At 32.6% G+C, this 22,724-nt stretch overlaps 1 protein-coding gene across 2 annotated transcripts in view; it reads left to right on the top strand.

Moving 5' to 3' along the window:
* The first annotated feature begins 11,985 nt into the window (after positions 1-11,985).
* The window catches only part of LOC119616274, a 38,365-nt gene continuing 27,626 nt past the window's right edge, over positions 11,986-22,724 (top strand). For both annotated transcript variants that reach the window (XM_037972612.1, XM_037972611.1), the window contains exon 1: positions 11,986-12,048. In XM_037972612.1, coding sequence (XP_037828540.1) covers positions 11,990-12,048 — 59 coding nt within the window. In that variant the 5' untranslated portion in view covers positions 11,986-11,989. The remainder of the gene's footprint in view (positions 12,049-22,724) is intronic.

Genomic DNA, 22,724 nt, shown 5'->3' with positions numbered 1-22,724 from the left:
AAGTTATACGAATAACTTAAAATATTTATACCCAATAAACATTTTCTTATTACAATTCACTCAGAATAAAACGAAAGTTTTCATTACCGTTACGATTGGCGTGAAAAAGTAATTATAAATTTTTTTTTAATGGCCATCCATGTGATACCTACCCTACACCAGTGAGTAGTATGTTAAAAATGTGTATTATTTTTATTATTTTAATAAGAATAATAAAACACATCTATTTTGACATTATTAAATCTTAAATAAACACAAAAAATAATATTGATGACAATTCGTTTATTTATTTATTTTTTTTTCCTAGCTTTATTTAAACAACAAATAAATTCCAAAAATTGTTATTGTTTTCAATATAAAATCAGAAAGAAATTTTCGTTCGAATTTAGAGGAACTGACAGTTAAAAAATCGTAAAAAAGGACAAATAAACTTTATTACTTTTCAATACTTGTTTATTGTATCAAAGTAATTTTTTTTTTTTTAATTTAGATACATTTTTTACAAAATTACAAAAAATACACTCATCGCGAGACCTAGTGAAGTTGGTATGTCTAGTAGAGTAGATTACAGTACCATTTTTAGAATCTTCAATATAACCTAAAAATTGGAAGATATTGAAAAAAATGCTTTTTTTGACTAGACAGACTAAAAAAATTATATCTCAAAATTTTCTTAACCAATTTAATATTTTTCAACTGTTTTGGAAAGAGTTTCCTTTGCACTTTTCAAAAACTACACACACTTTTATATTTTTTAAAATATTTAGATCTAAATACAAATTTTTATATTTTTTTAATTTTTTTTACGATTCGAGAACATATTTGTCTCACACTTTATTAGAAAACATATTTTTTTATTTTAGCCCATATTTTTATTAATAAAATAAGATATGAAACGTTGAAATCAGATAAAAACTCACAGAAATCCGTTTGTAATACATCGAAATATTGGTCATAGACCCATAAAAGTATATATATTCTGGGTCCTTATTAAATTCAAAGACGATCTAGCCATGACCAGCTAGGCAGTTGAAATTTTATTGCTAAGGTTTGTTTGGTATTATCGGTCCACGTTTTCGGATAGCCCCCATAGAAGTGTACTTCCAAAAAACAGCTTTAACGGGCATAACTGATTTAGAAGTATGAGTATAGCGATGAAATTCGACATAAATAAGTTTCATATAAGCCAAAATCTTTCTACAAATTTTTTGAGGATCGGTCCATAATTGACCCTACCCCCCATATAAGGTCCCCTTCAGAAAATGACTTTAGCACTCATTACTGGCCTAAACATTCGAGTATAGCGATGAAATTAGGTTTCTTACGGACCAAAAATTCTCTAGCTACTTTTTTTTAGGATCGGCCGATAAATGACCCTACCCCCCAAATAAGGTCCCCTTCTGAAAATGACTTTAACGCTCATTAATGGCTTAAAAATATGAATATAGTGACGAAATTCGACACACATAAGTTTTATGCGAGCCAAAATCTCTCTACCAAATTTAGTGAGGATCGGTTCATAAGAAAATGACTTTAACGTGCATTACTGATTAGAAAATACGAGTATGGCGATAAAATTTTACACAAGTAAGTTCCTCGCGAGCCAAAATCTCTCTTACAAATTGTATGTGGATCGGCCCACAATTGGCCCTACCCCCCATATAAGGTCCCTTTCAGAAAATTATTTAAACGATCTTTGCGGTCTTAAAAATATGAGTTATGAAATACGGTTATGAAATTCGACATAAGAAGCTTTAATACGAACGTTAATCTTGCTACCGAATTTTATGCGGAATGTGGTGGTAATTCACTGGCATAAAAATGCGAGTACATCGATGATATTCAAGTAAACAAGTTTTATATGAACCAAAATCTGTCCACAAAAAGTTATGAGGATAGATCAATAATTGACCATACCCCTCATATAAGGTCCTCTTTAAAAATTTGATGGGGAGGATTCAGAAAATTACTAGTACAGCAATGAAAATCGACATAAAAAAGTATATACTTAGGAACATAATTCTTCATTCCGAATTTAATGAGGACTGATCTATAACTGACCATAGCCCCTATTAAAGGTTCCCTTCAGGAAAGAGTTTTGGTTATTAAAATGCGAGTATTACGATGAAATTTGACATAAACAAGTTCTATACAAAACGAAATCTATGTACAATAATTTATGAGTATCGCACAGTGTTGCCAAAAGCCAAAAGGAATTTAGTATTTCTTGATGAAAACATTCTTTGTGTCAAAAATGGGCGTTATGGGTGAAGGGGGCGTGGCACTTCCCATAGAAACTCATAATTTTTGCTTTCTTAAATTATAAAATTTTTACGGAATTATACATTTAGAGGTCCCTTGAACCTATTTTGATAATTTTAGGAGTGAAGTCTTCATTTGCGCATGCATTAAAGTAAAATGAAAAACTTGAAAATTTTCAATACATCTGAATAGAATATGTTTAACATTGCCCTTTTTGTGTACTAAGGAGACCTATTCCTATTCCCAAAACGTGTCGTACAGTATTCGTCTATATGTAAAATACTATTATGTGTTTTTTATATAATTTTTTTTGCTTTCCATTTCGATATTCCGCACATTTTACAAAGCTCTCCCCGAGTTATGGATATGTAATCTATATTTGCATCTTGAGAACGTATTTGCAGGTATTAGCAGCAAATCTTTTTTTCCTTCTAAAGTAGACATTATACAGATACATGTACAATAAAAGATTATACGGGAATCCGCGGGAATCTCATTTGAAAGTTACACTAAATGTCTGACTATCCAAAATATTTATTACACAAATAACATATTTTCGACCACAATTTTTTCACACTAAAAACATTTTAATTAAACACATATTTGCATTGAAACTAATACTTACCTTGTATTATTCAGTAAAAAAGAGAAAAGTAAAAATCTTTTATTGTTTGCTACTACGATCAGTTCAAATATGATGCTAAGAAAAGACTGCTTTTTATAAAAACTGCTATAATGCAATTGCTCATATTTGAATTTGCATAGCAAATAATAATCAAATAAAATGAATCATATATATAGTTATGACCACTAAATGTTTCTATAACAAATAAGAAACAAATTGGGTGAATTTTGAGATGTCAAAAATTTTACTTTTTTCCAGCTAGATTGGCTTTTGGCAACACTGTGTATCGGATTATAATTGACGCATATAAAGGTCCTCTTCAGAAAATTACTCATACGCTCACGGTTTAAAAATTGAACAATAATATATTGTTCTTAAAAATTTATATTTTGTTAGTTCAAAAGAGCTCGGTCCTTAATTGACTTAAGCCATATTCCAAATACCACCCTGATGTTTATAGGGGAGCATTCCTTTTACGGCATATGGTTTGATGGTGGGTATATGAGATTCGGCGCAACCGAACATAACACTCTCACTTGTTTAAGGAATTTTTTCTACAAATATTAAATTTCAACATATACTTAATTTTATATTTTCTAAACTTTTTATCAGATTTTAATCGTTTAAGTCCCTAATTCAAACCTATGTCTTGTATTTAGTTTAACAATGCTTCGGTTAAAATATTATAGTTTTAAAATGAGGATAACCATATCAAAAATTCCTTGAGTCAAGGATATCTCCAAAAAGCTATCTTCCATTTTCTTTATTCCTTCACCAAAAATATCTTTTGGTGTCATCAAGAAAATTTAAAAAAATTATAGTGGGACAATGAGGGTTAAAATTTTGTAAAGAAATTTTGGTTTGTATAAAACTTGTCTATGTCGAATTCCATCCTTATATGTACTTGAATTTATGACTGTTTAAATTTACTTTTTTTTTTTGGAAAGAATGAAGAATTTGCTAGGATCAATAGGTGAAAAGTTACACTCATTTGAATAAAACCCTGTATGAACAAAATGTTCAACTTTGACCCCCTCTAAGTTCGACAGTTCTTGACCGATAGAGCTGAAAATTTGTGTTTGACTATCCAATAGTATTAACTTTAGTGCAAATTTCGTCGAAATCGATTTTTTGAGTTGTGTCACTTGTCATGAAATTCCCCAAATATATAAACGAGTTTTTCAAGCCAGTATTTAGCGTTGAAGTTATTTTGAAGCGGACCTTATATGGGGGATAGGGATATTTTCCGATCCTTATATATTTTTGAAGAAAGATTTTGGTTTGTATAAAACTATTTTATTGCCCCTTATCTCAACCTCTGGTTATTCTGCAGGTTAAAAATATGTTTTAAATGAAAACTTTCAATCTATCGTTACGATAAAATATAATCATTGAGAAAATAGGGGTACGTCTGTATAAGTTGTTTTTCGGGGGCACGTATATGGGGGCTATGCGAAAACGTTGGTTAATATTGCCCATTATACAAACCTTTCCTATAGGAAATATTTGTGTAAAATTACAACCATCTAGCTCTTTCCCATCGGTCTCTATCAGACAGACGGACATGCCTAGATCGTCTTAGAATTCAATAAGGACCCAGAATATACATATATACTTTTGTGGATCTATGACCCATATTTCGATGTGTTACAAACAGAATGTCAAAAAGAATCCCCATCTTTTTTGATGGTGGGTATATAAATATCAAAATGTGTTTTATTAAAAAAGGGCAAGAAGCGAAAAAAGTAATTTTGAAAAAGGGTCACAAAAAGTGGGAAGACACTTGAAAAAGGGTCAAATTGCAACTTTAGTCTCACAACGGTAACGCTGGTCACAACTCGTCGTTTAAAAAAAACATAGCAGCTGGAGGATGGATTCAAATCTGAGAGGGAATCATTATCAACTATACTAGTGACTAATCCATTCCATAAGGATGTTTGAAGCTCATAAGGAACAATGATTTTCAAACGAAGAGCAAAAAGTTGCTTAAGTTTCGGACACTTATTTATGGAGTTAATGCAGTTTTTATTTTTTTGTTACTCAGAGCAAAATGGAATCAAACTATTGTTGTTATTATTATAATCTAGAATCTAGATACATAATTTCATACAAATCAATTATATTATTTTGAATAAATCAATTGAAACAGAAAATATAGATCTTTGTATACATTGCCAAAAAAAAAAAGATGCTTAGGTTTCGACTAGATACTAGATTATCGCTTCTTCGGAAGTCATTAAACATCAGTTCCACAGAAGTTAAAAAATTCACTATATGCTACTTTTGAAGTGGCGATAAATGTTATTCTCTTGGAAGTACTTCGCTTTATTTTTGCTGGGTATGTACGTATAGGGTCAATTATGGTCCGATTCTTATAAAATTAAGCGGGAGATTTAAGATCCCATAAAACTTTTTAATGTAAAATTTCGTTGATATACTGGCATTTTGAGAGGAGTTTTGAGCGTTGTAGTTATTTTCTGAAGGGGACCTTATACGGGGGATATGGTCAATTAGTGACCGATCCTCATAAAGTTTGACAGAGTGATTTAGCTTTCTATCAGTCTTGCTCGTGTCGAATTTAATTGATATACTGGTATTTTTAATCGACTTTTGGACGTTAAGTAATTTTCTGATAGGATCTTTCTATGGGGGATATGGTCAATAATCGATTGATCCTTATAAAATTTGACAAAAATATTTTGGCTCCTATAAAACATGCTTATGTCGAATTTTATTGCTATTCAAAGTGTTACAAACGGAATGACAAAATCAATATAAAAGTAAATTTGCGTACTTCTTTAGGGGTTACGCAATTAAAAGCACGCGTACTGCTGAAAACAGTACGTCTGGCAAGCCTAGCTACGATCAATATTTCGATGTGTTACTAACGGAGTAACAAAATCAATATATGTGCCTCCCATCTTTTTTGATGGTGGGTATAAACATATCTATAATTTGAGGAAGTACTGATTTTATATATGAATGTGTTAAACACATTTTAGTTCTAAACACATTTTTGTATATGGGGAATTTCATGACAAGTGACCCAACTCAAAAAATCGATTTCGATTTAAAGTTAGTAGTATTGGATAGTAGGCCAGACACAAATTTTCAGATCTATCGATCGAGAACGGCCGGACTTATTTTTAACTCAAGAATAATTTTTTTTTCAATATTTAGCACTTAATTTTCCCCTATTTGTTCAAAATGGACGTTTTTGTTGTGTTTCTTTTTGCTCAAAAGAAAGCATAGACCATTGCCTTTAAGAGCTTTGTTATTACTTAGTTGGATATTGTGTCCGGCCTACTATCCCATAGTACTAACCTTGGTGCAAATTTCATCCAAATAGGAAGACATCAATTTTTAAAGTTGGGTCACTTGACACGAAATTCACCATATTTATTATTTATTTACATAATAAACTTTTGTCTTAAATCAATTTAAAATTGAAGAATTGAAAAAGAGTACATTAGGCATATCATATACATAGTTCATATATGTATACAACTAATTAGTTGTATACATATATTTTTAAAATGATAATAATAACAGTACTAATTTCCATAAGAAGGGCACGGCTAATATTAATAAATTCTAATATACAAAAAAAGTTTGATGAACTTTTCAATAAAACAAAAAAAGTACTGATCATGTTTCGGATTTAGCCGTTGCACGTTCTTGGTTAGAATAGAGTTTTCCTCACTTAAATAGATTCGAAAAACTAAAACATATTCTCCAATTAGCTTAACGATCATTTTGCATACAAACGAACACATGAATTAATTTTGTCGAATTTAAATTTAACAATTTTCATTCTCGTTCTGCATAGTACTAACAGACATCCAAGCCATAGATTGAACGAATGAACGAGCGCTAACATTGACTTCTACCAACCATTTGATTTTTTCTTTTAAAAGTTTAGCATTCAATCCAGTTCTTTTGGATGGAAACAGAATACGATAATGCAACCAACTATCGTTTGTACTTTAAATTTACTTATGTTACTCCAAAGTTGCATTTCCAGTTTATTTCTCTGTGTAATATTATAATGGGATCCTTACAGTTAGATACTGGTTGGGGAAACTACCGCTTTACTCTTAAAACAACAATACACAACCTATGACAACAACATCACCTTGTAAGGTTTTTGTAGATTTTTTCCTTGCAATCACCCTCACATTTACCTAAATCTATCTGTTTGTATCTTTGGCTCATTTCAAGTTTTAGCGAAGAATGTACTTCTATGGACGAAATATTTTAGAATATGTACATTAGAGGTGCTCTTTTAAAAATGACTTGGAAGAATTTTGTTTTGACCACTAGTACCTAAAACAATAACATAAACAATACTGATAACGTTGCTACATGATAATATTCACAAAGATTTGCAACTTTGTTAAACATAAAATAATTAAATTTTCCTCCTCTAACTTTTATACAATTTTTGAAAATTTCAAATCAGCCTTACCCATTCGACATAAAGCATACAAATGTATATCACTTTTTCCCGAGCGTTAAAAAAGTTTTCGTGGCAAATGCTTTAAAGTTTTGGATATTTACTTTAACAAAATTAATTTTTTTTAATATTAAATCGAAAATTTTTGATACAAACAAGTGTCATTGGTTATGACCCCAATATGCATATGGGTAACTTCCTGTCAAGTGACCCAACTTTTTAAATCGATGTCTTCCGATTTGGATGAAATTTGCACCAAGGTTAGGACTATGGCATAGTATGACACCAATTTTCAGCTCTATCGGTCAATAACTGAAGAAATAGCTATCTGAACTCCTTTGGACAATTTTTGGTAGGACCAATAGGTGAAAAGTTATGAATAAAACCGGTTTCGAATACTTTTATTTGCTTTGTATTCAAAGATTACTTAAATTTAATTTTGAAGTAAATTATAATACAGCTAGTCTAAATTTTAAAAATATTGGAGTCCAGGAACTAGATTATATTTTTCTAATGCGCCTTTGGTTAAACTTTTTTGATTTTACTAATTAATTTAAAAAAATGTATTCGTAAAATTTATTGGAATAATTGATTGATAAAATTTTATCAATTTTAAGATTATATTCCAATTACAATAATTAATTTGCGGCTAAAATATTATGCAAGCGTAGGAATGCCTATGAAAATTGTTCAAACATGGATTTTAGAATAAGTTAGGATTACAAAGTTCCTTATGTTTAACCAAAGGGTCGCACTTTTTTCCAATTTTGTTTTCCATTAAAGATATAATGTAAATCAGACAACTAGAACTAAAGTTATAATTTTTATACCTACCATCAAAAAAGATGGGGATATATTGATTTTGTCATTCCGTCCGTCTGTCTGTTGAAAGCACGATAGAGTCCGAACGGAATGAGCTAGAGGATTGAAAATTTCACAAATTTTGAATGGTTTCGAAATATTGGTTATAGACCCACAAAAGTATATATATATTATGGGTCCTTATTAAATTCTAAGACGATCTAGCTATATCCGTCCGTCTGTCTGTTGAAAGCACGATAGAGTCCGAACGGAATGAGCTAGAGGATTGAAAATTTCACAAATTTTGAATGGTTTGAATGAAAATTGAAAATGGGCAATATCGGTGAGCGTTTTCGGATAGCCCCCATACAAGTGGCCCCCCGAAAAACAGCTTTAACGGGCATAACTGTTTTAAAAGTACTAAAGAAATAAGTGCCATATGATCTAAAATCTCCCTACCAAATTTTATGATGATCGATCCATAATTGACTCTACCCCCTATACAAGGTCCCCTTCAGAAAATGACTTTAACGCTCATTACTGGCTTAAAAATACGAGTATAGTGATAAAATTCGACACACATAAGTTTCAATAGAGGCAAAATCTCTCTATCATGTTTTATGTGGATTGGTCCATAGTTTACCCTACCCCCATGTAAGGTACCCTTCAATACTAGCATAGCAATGACCGATCCAAATTTTATGAGGATCGGTCCATAATTAACCCTACCGCCCGTATAAGGTCCCCTATAAAAAATGATTATAACGCTCATTACTGGCTTAAATATACAAGTATAGCGATGCAGTTCGACACACATAAGTTTCATGCGTGCCAAAATCTCTTTATAAAGTTTTATGTGGATCGGTCCATAGTTGACCCTACCCCCATATAAGGCCTCCTTCAAAAAATGACTTTAGCGACCGTTAGTGGCTTAAAAATACAAGCATAAAGATGATGTAAGTTTTTTACGAGCCAGAATTCTCTACTAACTTTTATGAGATTCTACATATGATTGACCCCCATATAAGCTCCCCTTCGGAAAATAACTTTAAAGCTCATTACTGACTTAGAAATACGAGAAAAGCGATGAAATTCGATACGAGTTTTATACGAGTTAAGTTCTCGGTTAACCGGTTTTTCCTGAATTTGAAAAATGTCATCCGTTTCTTTTTTTAATTTCAACTATTTGAACTATTCGAAACCCGGTCTTTGGAAAATGTTGAATAATCCATCACCCACGTTAAAGGATTAATTTCAATTTTTTCGATGTCATCATAAACACGGGTCTACAATATATGTTTTTTTTGGAACGATAATTGCATACTTACTCATATTATGTGTTAAAGTTTCAAAATTTTTGTAAATATCATTTTCCCCTTCAAAGCCATAGTGCCACTAGTTAACTTGGTCCTATCGAGCTAAATGTTTGCAGAATGCATTTCTATAACTTAAAGTATAAGTTTAGAGGAAGAGAAGGAAGAGAAAAATTTTATATTTAGGACATTAGTATACAGTCAAAAAAGATGAAAATGTGGAAAATTGGTGGGTGATACGACTTTTTTATTTCCACCAAGCAACAGTGTGATAGTCTATCTGCAAAAGTTAAAAACTAAATTTCATAATAATATAGAAACAAGAAAATACATGTCGAAATAAAATTTTCTCCCTAGAATTTTAGGTCACTTGTAAGTAGTTAGTCGGTTATTTAGGTTGACAAATACCCAATTTTTGCACAGTTCTGCATTACAATGTAGTTAGCTGTAAAAATTAACTAAAAGTAAATTTTTCTCTTTTATTTTTTTAATTTTTCCTCGAATAATTTTTATTTGAATGACAACCCTAATACATACATACGTAAATACAACAAGAAGAAAACAATTGAAGGGTTTATTGCAGTAACTCGGTATGCGATAAAATAAATATATAAAAACAAATATATTTAAAGTTTTGAAAAATTTCAAATTTATAAACATTCATAATTCAGCTCTGGGTGGTTAAAGACCTACGCGCGTCATTGCCATTATCGTTTAAGGTTAATCAGGCTGTCCTTCTTTCTCTGCCTTCGAGAGTTTTCACTCTCGCATTGGTTTAATGAGTGGCGTCGCATAACTGTACCGCGTTACGGTTCTTCGAAGTTTCATGCATTAACCATATGCATTCTTTTTGATAACCTAAAAATTTCTTTGATACATGGTGGAGTATCAAACAAAACTCATTTAAGATTTTGGTGGAGACCAGTAAACTCAGGAGCGGAGTTCGAGAGTTCCAGCTTCCTATACGAAGGTATAGGTCGGATTAGCATCATTTCTGAAAATTTCGTAGCTTGGTATATACAGTGTCTCACTGGTACTGCGCAAAAATATTCGAATTTTTTCTAAGAACTTTTTTAGAATCCTTGAACACGTGTTTTATTGCCCATTAATTAACCCATTATGCAGGTAGTGGTTATATGGAATATTTAACATTATATTTTTTGGAAATTTGCATAATTATGTTGTAAATCCTTCCTGTGTAAGCCCTTAAAATGTTCAAAGAAAAAGAGTTGATCAATTCAAATTAAAAAAATAATTTATATCTGTATAATCAAGGCCGATCAATTAAATACATATAGGAAATGTTTAATAGGTTCCCATCGACAATATATTTTGTCATTACACGCATGGAACAAAGAATTCCATCGAGTATTTACCATTATCAAGTCGTCCAAAACTGCTGTCAATACAGGACGACACAGAAATACTGAGGAAATACCGAAGGAACCTTCATCTATCAGCTCCAAAAATTAACAACGAACTCAGGACAGTTCTGTGAATAAAAATTAGTGTCGAAATTGTGCGCAAAGTACTAGGGAGCAATAATTTGCATGGTCAAGCACCAAGGTGGAAACCGCTCATATCGAAGTTAATCGATGTTAAGTGTCTTGACTCCGCAAATAGACTCATAAGTAAGAATATTGGATTCTGGAAGGAGGTTATCGTCGACGATTAGAACAAATATAATATTTTTGTCTCAGATGGTCGTCAAATGATATGGCGAAAGCTTGGAGATGCCTTGGAATTATCTAACTTAAAACCAACTGTAAAGGACCCAAGATGCTTTGCCATATTTTGGGGTTCTGTGTCCGTCCACGGTGTTGGACTGCTAAAATTTATTATTGTAATTATAGACTAGAAGGTCCACTTGTCAATTTTAGAGCAGAATTTGCATGCTAGTACCACCAAAATGGGGCTACAACCCATTCAATTTATTTTTCAACAGAAAAACGATCCAAAATACACGACCTGGTACGTGAAAATGTTGATCATTTACAACACTAAGTATCTTCTTTCACCAAATTTTCAATGGCGTTAATGTCTGGAGTTAAACTCCATTGAAAATTTGTGGTTATATTTACAAGAACAACTTTTAAATCACTCATTATCCTCTAAAACCACCATACGGTTGCTTTGCATGAAGAATGGGACATAATAACGCCAGAACTATTCCATAAATTGGTTGAAACGGTCCCACGACGCTTGGAAGTTGTTTTTAAACACAAAACACACAAAACATTAATTTCATTTTAATTATTTATTTTTACTTCATAATGCTAAACTAAATATGATTTATACAAAAAATTCGAATACTTTTGTGAAGCTATTTTTTGCACTTTTTTTAAAAAAAGTTAAATTAGTTTAAGTAAATTATTTTTTTTTAAATTTTTAAAATGTGGTATAAAATTAAAGACTGTCTGGACAACATAATAAATTTATTTATTTATTTTTCCCACAAAATCTATTATAAAATGATGTCTGTTTTCATAATACATTAAATTCGAATACTTATGAGAGACACTGTAAATACATATGTATGTATATACATATGTAGATGCAACCGTTTCAATTTTAGAAGAAAAACAAAAGTCGTAAGTTACACATTATTTTTTTATTTACGAATTTATAGACATACAGTGCCAGCAAAAAAATATAAACAAGAAAAATTTTCAGTGGAAAATTTTCTGAAAACTATATGGAATGATGATCAAAAACTCAAATGAAAGCAATTTATGTATACTTTTTTCTATATTTATACATATTTTATATTTTTATCAAAAAATATATTAATTGTTAGTTGTCACGATGTGGAGATTTTTTTAAGTTCTTAAAAATATTTCTCTTGACTACCCGATTGGAGATTTTTCAAGTGTTTGTGGCGTTGCTAATAAGCACTGTTTACTAAACAAACACTGTTTACTAAAATTAGCAAAGACATTAACCTCATGTGTGTTTAATAAATTATAGTAAAATTTGTGGAGAATTATAGTTGGTAAATATACAAACTTTTCCAGTGGAAGGTGTATTTAATAAGTGTGAGTGTGATTATTAGAAACTGTCAATGTTGCCAGAAACATATTGTTACGAAATTGAATTTGCATTTAAACTAAACGGTTTTTAACGGCCAGTTCCCGAAATTTCTTAGCGACTAACATTTGGGTGGCATCACTAAGCGTTGAAGAGGTGTGTGTCTCCACTAAACATTGACTTACATCAGTAGAAGTATCTAGATGATGGAGCCAGAATAAACTGGAAATATAAAGAAGGTGATGCCCATGTATAAATAGCGGTGGCAATCACCAAATGAGTCAGTCTGTAATAAATCGTCATTGAGTAAAGTTAATAAAGTCAAGTGTGCTATCGTGTGTTAAAGATAAAAAGACAGCCTTACAGTCTACTATATAAGTTGTGTTATAAAAGTATTTGTGTATAAAACTGTGTAAATAAAGAGTTGTTGTAGTTTTTAACAAATTGACGCTTTTATTTGCAATAAGAAGAATCCAGTTTATTTCAAAAGGAAATAAACGAACGTTTTAAAAGGTAAAACGTAACAATTGGTGTCAGAAGCGGAATTGCATAATAAAAAGCAGTCATGAAGTTCGAAGAACTAAAAGTGGAACAACTCAAGAGAGAATTGAGTAAGATGGAGTTACCGACAGCCGGTAATAAGGCAGAATTGCAAAAGAGGCTAATAGATGAATTCAAGCGGCGTGACATTGACATAGGTACATACGAATTCGAGTACAAAGAAGAAACTGAGATATGTACTCGCTCAACAACGAGCAACATGGACTTAAACACAATGTTTGCCGCTATGATGGAGAAATTTGCTGAAGTTCAAGAAACTTCTAAGGCTAACTACGAGAAACTTCTTACTGACAACGAGAAACTTCGAGCTGAGGTTAAAGCTGAAGTAAAGGAAACTTTTAAACACTTAACTGAAATGGAAGCAAAATTTCAGGAAAGTTCAAGAGCCACAGAAGAAAAAATTCTGGAAGTGTCTGAGGTTATTAATAGCAGAGTAGATGGCATTGACAAAAAGGTGTCAGACTTAGAAACAAAGATGAATAATCTGCAATATCAAGAAGGAGCTGTACGAATCATTCCAGAAACCTCGAGTAGAATAAAAGCCCCTAGTTTTGATGGCACCACACCTTTTAATGTGTTCAAGTTCCAGTTTGAGACAGTTGCCATCAGAAACATGTGGAATAATGAAGAAAAATCTATAGAATTGATCTTAGCCTTAAAAGGAGGTGCTTCAGTAGTTCTTGAGAGCGTACCAGTGAGCAACAGAAATAATTATGACGACATAATGGAAGCACTACAACGCAAGTACGGTGGAGAACATAAAAAGAAATTATACCGAATGGAATTGCGTGGCAGAGTGCAGAAGGCCAATGAGACACTACAAGACTTTGCATTGGAAATCGAGCGATTGATACAGCTTACTTATCCAGGAGAACATCACCCGTTTTTGGATATTTTCAAGATAGAGGCATTTGTAAATGTCATACGTGATCCTGAGATAAAACATGCGGTTTGTGCCACACCAAAGCCATCATTCGCTGAAACTGTCTCATTTGCGCTGGCACAAGAAACGGCTAAAATAATTTCAAAGCCACAAATATTCAAGGTACGAAATGTCGAGGTTGTCGCTGAAAACGAAAGGAATATAGTCACTGAGATAAAAGAGGCAGATTTAGAGGCTTTAAATGAGAAACAAAATAAAGCCAAAATCAAATGCTATAACTGTGGAAAAACCGGACATATTCAGCGAAACTGCAAAGCACAAAGAAAACGTACCAGATCGGTCTCACCGCCAAGAAACAACCAACAGGTAAATCATCACTCATCACAAGAATCACCTTTAAATTAAAACGAGCTAGCACTGAGGGGCAAGAGCTAGCTCCCACATATGACGGCCCCACAATCTCCATATCAGTAATGCAGCAGAAAAGCACATTTTTACTATAGACACAGGAGCGTCGCAGTCTATTATTAGACCAGATTTAGTTAAGAAAACAATTGAAACACTATGCGGGGTAAGATTACGCACCGCCACTGGAGAGCCTGCCACTGTCTATGGTAAAGTAAATGCGAAAGTAAACATTGCCAACATAAGCGTAGATCATTTATTTATTGTTGCCGATATCGTGGATGAGGTAATCATTGGTGCAGACTTCATGATTATGCATGGCATTAAATTACATTTGGGACCAAATGTTATGATTTGGCGAAATGTTGAAATACCTCTTGATGTCGGATATCAAAGCAAGGCTGAGGTAAAAGAAAGCGTCATCGATGTTCGGCTAACGTATATAGATTCCACTGAAGATTGGTCTGAAGCGCAAAGGGATGACCCCTTACTGGCAAAGATAATATCGGCTAAAGAAGAAGGTAAAAGACCAGCCCGCAATGAAATATCTGCAGAAAGTCCATTAATGAAATCCTATTGGGCTCTATGGAATAGTCTATAAGTGTTAAATGGCTGCCTATACCGAATATGGGAAAGTGCAGACGGAAAAACGGTGACAAATCTAATTGTGGTACCTGCCTCTAAAATAAATGAAGTATTGAAAGAGTTCCATGACGGTCCAAGTGGTGGACATCTTGGTGTGACGAAAACCATAGAAAAGGTAAAACAACGGTTTTATTGGGTCGGTTGTCAACAATCGGTAGCCGATTGGATTTCAAATTGTCCACAATGCATAGCAGCCAAAGGTCCAGTAAGAAAAAGTCGTGGACGACTTCAGCAGTACAACTCAGGTGCGCCATTTGAGAGGATTGCAATGGATGTAGCGGGCCCTTTCCCTGTTAGTGATGCCGGAAACCGTTATGTTCTAGTGGTTATGGATTATTTCAGCAAATGGCCAGAGGTGTATGCCATTCCCAACCAGGAAGCTAAAACAGTCGTAGGTGTGTTTGTGAACAACTGGATATGTCGTTATGGTGTACCATTGGAGTTACATTCGGACCAGGGCAGAAATTTTGAATCCGCTGTGTTCAAAGAAATGTGCGATTTATACGGAATAAGAAAAACAAGAACAACTCCACTGCATCCTCAATCAGATGGCATGGTCGAAAGATTCAATCGCACACTGGAGGAATATTTGAGAAAAGTGGTTAGTGCACATCAGAAGGACTGGGATGAACACATACCAAAATTTCTGCTGGCCTACCGAACAGCCGTTCACGACTCCACCTCTCGAACACCTGCAAAAATTATTTTCGGAACAGAACTCAAGCTGCCTGGTGATTTAGAATTTGGTATAAAGCCGTCATCAAAAAGTAAGGATGATGAAAACTTTTCCCAAGAGCAAGATGACCTTAATGAACTTCATGAATTCGTGCGGAGACGAATAAAAATGACCAGTGATAAAATGAAGGCCAGATACGATCGAGCAGTAAATTCTGAAGGATTTACCGAAGGCCAGCTAGTACTACTGTATAGCCCACAACGTAAAAAAGGTTTATCCCCTAAACTGCAAACTCACTGGGAAGGACCGTATGTGGTGATTAAGAAATTAAACGACGTAGTCTACCGAATACAGAAATATAAGAGCCTGAGAAGCAAAATGAAGGTTGTACACCTAGAACGACTAGCTGCCTATGGGAAAGGTGAATCTGTGCCTATTCGGGACGAACAGGCTTAAGCGGGGGACAGTGTTACGAAATTGAATTTGCATTTAAACTAAACGGTTTTTAACGGCCAGTTCCCGAAATTTCTTAGCGACTAACATTTGGGTGGCATCACTAAGCGTTGAAGAGGTGTGTGTCTCCACTAAACATTGACTTACATCAGTAGAAGTATCTAGATGATGGAGCCAGAATAAACTGGAAATATAAAGAAGGTGATGCCCATGTATAAATAGCGGTGGCAATCACCAAATGAGTCAGTCTGTAATAAATCGTCATTGAGTAAAGTTAATAAAGTCAAGTGTGCTTTCGTGTGTTAAAGATAAAAAGACAGCCTTACAGTCTACTATATAAGTTGTGTTATAAAAGTATTTGTGTATAAAACTGTGTAAATAAAGAGTTGTTGTAGTTTTTAACAAATTGACGCTTTTATTTGCAATAAGAAGAATCCAGTTTATTTCAAAAGGAAATAAACGAACGTTTTAAAAGGTAAAACGTAACAATATTTACTCCCCAATCTTAAGCTCCCAAGTTCCCAAAAAATTGAGTTTTTAATTTAAAATTACATATGTACTTAAATTAGTTGAAGCAAGTTCTGCCAAGGACTACATTTAATGATTGAATGTAATGTTAATTACACATGATACATGCACCAAAAATTATTTGTCCTTTTTTATTTCTTTCATGATAATGTTACGTTTTCCATTTTAAAACGTTTGCTTATTTCCCTTTGAAATAAACCGGATTCTTTTTATTGCAAATAAAAGCGTCAAATAGTTTAAAATTATAACAACCCTTTATCAAATAGTTTTATACCCAAACACTTCCATAAATAACACAACTTATACAGTAAACTGTAAGGTGGTATGTATATTTATCTTCAACACTTAAAAGCATACTTTATTAAATTTACTCAATGACGTTTTATTACTGACTCATTTGGTTTCTTGAGTCGCTATTTATACCAAGGCATCTTCTAGACATTTCCAGGACACTCTAGCGAGACCTTCCGGATACTTCTGACATATATCTTCTTGTACATTTAGTGAAGTCACACCTCTACAATGATCGACTTTACGTTTTAGTGTTGTCAAAAATTTTATTCAAATTTTCATATGTATGTCTGGAATAGGTAATAGGCTACTTTTTATTTTGAAATTCCAAGTGGGCGAGTAGCCAAGAAAATATTAAATCCGAAAATATTAAATCCGTATATTTTAGATAATATAACAGTTAGAGTCCTCAAATTTTGTCGGAGCCACTTTAGTGTCAATATGATTATTTAGGACAAAAAGTAGGCGGACTAGCATTAGGGGGCGTGGTACCTCCCATATAAATTAAATACAAAAATTCGTTAATGTTGGAAACTATTACAGTTAGAATCTTAATATTTTACACGAACAACTTTAACATCCTTTTAAACATTTTTGGTAATAAATTGGCGGACTACCCATGAGGGGAGCGGAGAATTTAAATATTCATCGGAACATTTTGGAGGAAAAAAAACGGACTTTCGTCAAGGGGATTAACCCTTTCTTCCGTTGCGGGTTATATAGTAGTACTAGCTGGCCTTAGTCAAATCTTTCAAAATTTGCTGTTCGATCGTACATGGCCTAGTCATTTTTATTCGTCTCCACACGAATTCATGAAGTTCGTTGAGGTCTTGCTTTTAGGAAAAGTTTTCATTTTTGCTAGTGTTCGAGAGGCGCAGTCGTGAACGGCTGTTCGGTTGACCAGCAGAAATTTGGTATGTGTTCATCCCAGTCCTTCTGATGTTCTAACCACATTTCTCAAATATTCCTCCAGTGTGCGATTGAATCTTTCGACCTTACCATTGGATTGAGGATGTAGTGGAGCTGTTCTAGTTTTTGTTATTCCCTATAAATCGCACATTCGGATTCAAAATGTCTGCCCTGGTCAGAATGTATACCAAATGGTACACCATAACGACCCATCCAGTTATTCACAAACACGCCTTCGACTATTCTAGTTTCCTGATTGGGAATAGCATATACTTCTGGCCATTTGCTGAAATAGTTCAAGTCCACTAGAACGTAACGGTCTCCGGAATGATGAAGTTGTTCACGACTTCTTCTTATTGGACCTTTGGCTGCTATGCATTGTGGACAATTTTCTATCCAATCGGCTACCGACCCAATAAAACCGTTAATTTATTTTAGACGCAGGTACCACAATTAAAGTTGTCACAGTTTTTCTGTCAGCACTGTCCCATATTCGGTATAGGCAGCCATTTAACACTTACATTTTTATAAGATAAACAGGTAAGTCGGCCGTAGCCGGCCATATGATAATATTAAGTTATAAATATTAATTATGATTTATTTTTCATAATAACATATTTATCTTCAAAATAACCTTGTTTACGATACATTTAAGCAATTTATGGACGAAAAACAATTTTTTTAAAGAAGGTTTATATGGGGGCTAAGGGCAAACATGGACCTTTCCCGATACAATTTTGTGATTAGATTTATATTTATTTCAAGTAATTTTCTGAAGGGGACTTTGTATGGCAGCTGGGGTTAAATGAGGCCCGATCTATATGAAATTTGGCAAGGTCATCAATGAGTGTATGAAACTTATTTGTGCCGCTTTTTATACAGTTATATTTAACATAATTATGACCAAAAGGCCCCCACTAAAGTGGTGTAGAGTATAAAAATGTTATTTTTTGGGCTTTTGTAATAAATGTGTCTATTACCTTTATTAACGTTATTATTATTTAAGTCAAATTACTTCGAAAAAGACAATATTTAAAATAACCTTGAAAAAATTTAATTTGATTTTAAAATTTTAACTTTTAAGCTTTTAAGAAAATGTTAACGTTTGTTAAACCTGAAATAAGAACCCAATAAACCAAAGAACGATATGATAGCGAAAACGGTATTGCTTTTAAAGGGCGATTATGATATCATATTTCATTATTTAAAACGATATTATTATAATATCGTTTTATATTATTTTGTTTCCAATAAAAAAATTAAGAAAATACAAACATTTGAAAAAAACTTCAAACATAAAAATAATTTCAATAAAAATTTTGTAACATAAGAAAACTAAAAAGGATATTAAAATAAAATCAACTAAATTATTGATAAATATTCCAAATAAATACGCGAATTTCGTTCGATACTTCAGTTTTGTGGTAAGTTGACATGTATGCAATTTTGAAAAGTTTCAGGTATTTGCAAGACAATGCATAATGTGATGAAAAATATGATTACTTTAAAATATGTATTAATGTATGTATGTATGTAAATATGTACAAATGAATGCAATCCTTCCCTTTTCAGGCTTTTTTATATGTATAATAGCGAAATATTAAGTTAAATAGCGTTTTAAATGAAATTTTAAGAATAAAAGAGCATACAGAAAAAAAAACGGAAAAAGGCGATTTAACTATCATTATTTTTGGAAATTATGATAGCGAAAACGATATCATAATTTTATGGAAAAACGATATCATAAGGAAAGGTACCATTTAGTACGTAAATACTATCGTTCTCGATACGAGAACGAGTATCACTTATGATATTTTTTATCACCTAAGTGATATCGTTTCGATATCGTTATAATATCGTTTGGTTTATTGGGAAGAAATGAATAACCTAAACGCATTTCTGCGCGTTTTGAGTAATTTAATATTTTCTAGGTTGCTATCTTATAAGCATTTTCAAATTTGATTAAAGTTCTACGCAAACGATGATATGTGTTTTTGTTCTGTTATCCATGGTGTTTGCAAGGAATTACTGTATTTAAAGGTCCGAATTTTCGTAATTTTATGGAAAAACGATATCATGAAGAAAGGTACCATTTAGTGCGAATATACTATCTTTCTCGATACGAAAACGACTATCACTTATGATATTTTTTATCACCTATGTAAGAGATATCGTTTCGATATCGATTAGTTTATTGGGAAGTGATAGTCGTTCTCGTATGAAGATCGCGTATTTATTGATATTTTAATTGATATTATTTCAATTTTCTTCTCAGCTTTCCTTTGTTGTTTGAAATTTTTAATTTTTGTAAACTATTTTAATGTTTGAAGTTTATAATCGCCTTTATAAAGTAAAGGCCCAAATAGACTACACAAGCGGCTTGACAAACATACCAATATTTTATGTTTGTGGAAGCCTGTTGTGTAGTGTATGAGGGTGTTTCGTGTTTGTACAAATGCTTGCTGTTTGTTTGTACAAAAGTTAAAAAAATTTTGATTTTTACACAAACATATTAAATTTTTGTCAAACCATTTGTATGGTTTATATTCATTAATAAAAAATTGTTCAAAAAATTTTCATTTCTAAGAAAAATTGAGATCTGTATCTTTGAAAGTCCACAAAAACGTGAAAAAATCGGTGTTTGTACGAGCAATGTTTGTGTAGAGTGTGTGCGAATGAAAAAAGTATGTTTGATAAGCCACTTGTATAGTCTATTTGGGCCTTAATACCGTTTTCTCTATCATATCGTTCTTTGGTTTATTGGGTTGCTTTGTTTTTATAAACAAGTAAGATATAGAGCGGAAACTCTGCTGTCAAGGACCTAAGTCTGTTGTCAAAAACCTGAGTCGATTGAATGTAGTAGTCAAGATGTATTAATTTACAGGTGAAGTCAATAAGACAGCTGATAATTTTTTGTTCGATTTGTTTTGTTCCTAACTGTCAAAGTTTATTTACATTTGTTATTTTATTTTTATTTTTCGGTTTTATTTACAAATAAAAATTTAAAAAAATGTGTGTTTTTTACACCACATTCGTTTTTATATATTAAAATGTGTAAAAACAATTACTAAAGTGTAGATAATTGTACAAATACTCCTTGTCGCAGCTCTTCAAAATCCTCGGGACCAAAAAAATCGAAAAATCGGCACAGAAAACCTCGAACAAAATTAAGATGCAGAGAAAACTTTAGTACGTGGTTCAAGGCGTGCAGGCAAGGAACGCAACTCAATCGCAACCTCAAAAACTAAAATTATCAGAATTTAAATAATTGTTATTAATCTATAAAAGGTTGGCTGCGCAATTCTTTAAGAAATTAACCTCATCCATTATGGATTATCCCCCAATATCTTCACGAATATTAAAAGATCAATGTAAATCCGTAATGCTTCTCGAGTTCTCAAGTACCTCGAACTTGCTTCAACTGAGCCGATGGCCATGCGAACTTGCTATATGACTCCCTATGAAGCTATCCGCTCACCCTCTTGCACCTAAAAAATTGAAGAGCTTCAGCAAGGAATGTTTGTGCAAACACCAAAGAACGTCATCATTCCATAGGCGACCTACTAATGACCGAAACATACATTTTGTATTTGCAATTACATGCAAATTTCATTATTTTCATTTAAATATTGAAAAAAAATTATTTTTTTTATTTTATTTATTTTTCCATTTGACAGTTAGAAAATATTTTTACAAAAACAAATTCAATGTTGTTTTTGCTTAGTTGTATTTGTTGTAGAATTGGGACTACCTGTAAATCATTATGCCATGGTAGTAGTAGAAATACTTATGGTAGTATTAGTATATTCCCCATATTTGAAATAACCCAACAAACACAAAATCAAACGTTTAAAAAATGTTATTAATTTTATTTAATATTAAACATTTACGGTTCTTTAAAAAGAGAAACTGATTTAAAGTTTAAATTCGATTTAGAGTTTTAAAATAGTAAATTATTTCTTTGACACTAACTCTTCCCTATCTTGATGTTATTGCAATCCGGTTTGCCGGGATTATAAACTGGCGATGCTAAATGTATAATCGGGCATTCCTTAAAATTATTTGAACAGGAGCCGAACCAGGCAGCCTTATAATTTGATACCACGGGGCTGAGTTTCCACCTTTGTCTTGTCCCGGTTATTGGAGTGTTCCATTTGGTATGTACGCCTTCCATGTCAGGGTATATTTAGGGTTTACTCTGTCCATACCAGACCACAGTGTATCCACTGATTACGTCTCTAGGTGCTATTGCCCAATCACACATTCGTTGTTGAAAACTGAAGTGATGTTTTTGCATCTCTGTAGTTAAGCAATGGTCAGAGATTAGGTAGCTCGAGTACATGAGCAAAGTTTAAGGAGCACAAAGTGGTGATGGTGAGTCGTCTAACAAGCTTACCCAGTGGTCGTATAAGGCCACAGCACCGAACTTATCCAGAAATATAGATTTAACCCGTAATTTTTTGTTTAAACCACAGCCATCCCGAAGGGACCACTGCAATAACCGGGACAAGTCAAAAAATGGAAATCCAGACGAGTACGGGAACATACATACATAATTTTGAATTTTTTATATAAAACTAAAAATATTTTATTTATTTACATTTAATTTGACAAATGACTGTGGGGAAATCTAACAGGTGGTATGTTGAATACACAGTACCCATATGTGTGAACAGCCTACTTTATGTTTTCAAAAAAATTTTGACAGGTTTCCTCTCTATGTTTCTCTATGCAAGTAAGTACAAAAACAAAAATTATTTTGATTAAGTGTGTTGTTGTTATTTGTTTATAATTTCTGACTCAGAATGCACGAAAAACCTCAATTTTGTATGAAATTTTCAGAGGTTGTCTCGGATTTTTGCTTATATCTCCGGTATTTGTGGACCGAT

This window comes from Lucilia sericata, unplaced genomic scaffold, assembly GCF_015586225.1.
Source record: "Lucilia sericata isolate MDLA Ls3-8-SP2 unplaced genomic scaffold, ASM1558622v1 Contig000064F_arrow, whole genome shotgun sequence".
Taxonomy (NCBI): domain Eukaryota; kingdom Metazoa; phylum Arthropoda; class Insecta; order Diptera; family Calliphoridae; genus Lucilia; species Lucilia sericata.
This window is presented reverse-complemented; position numbering and strand designations above follow the sequence as displayed.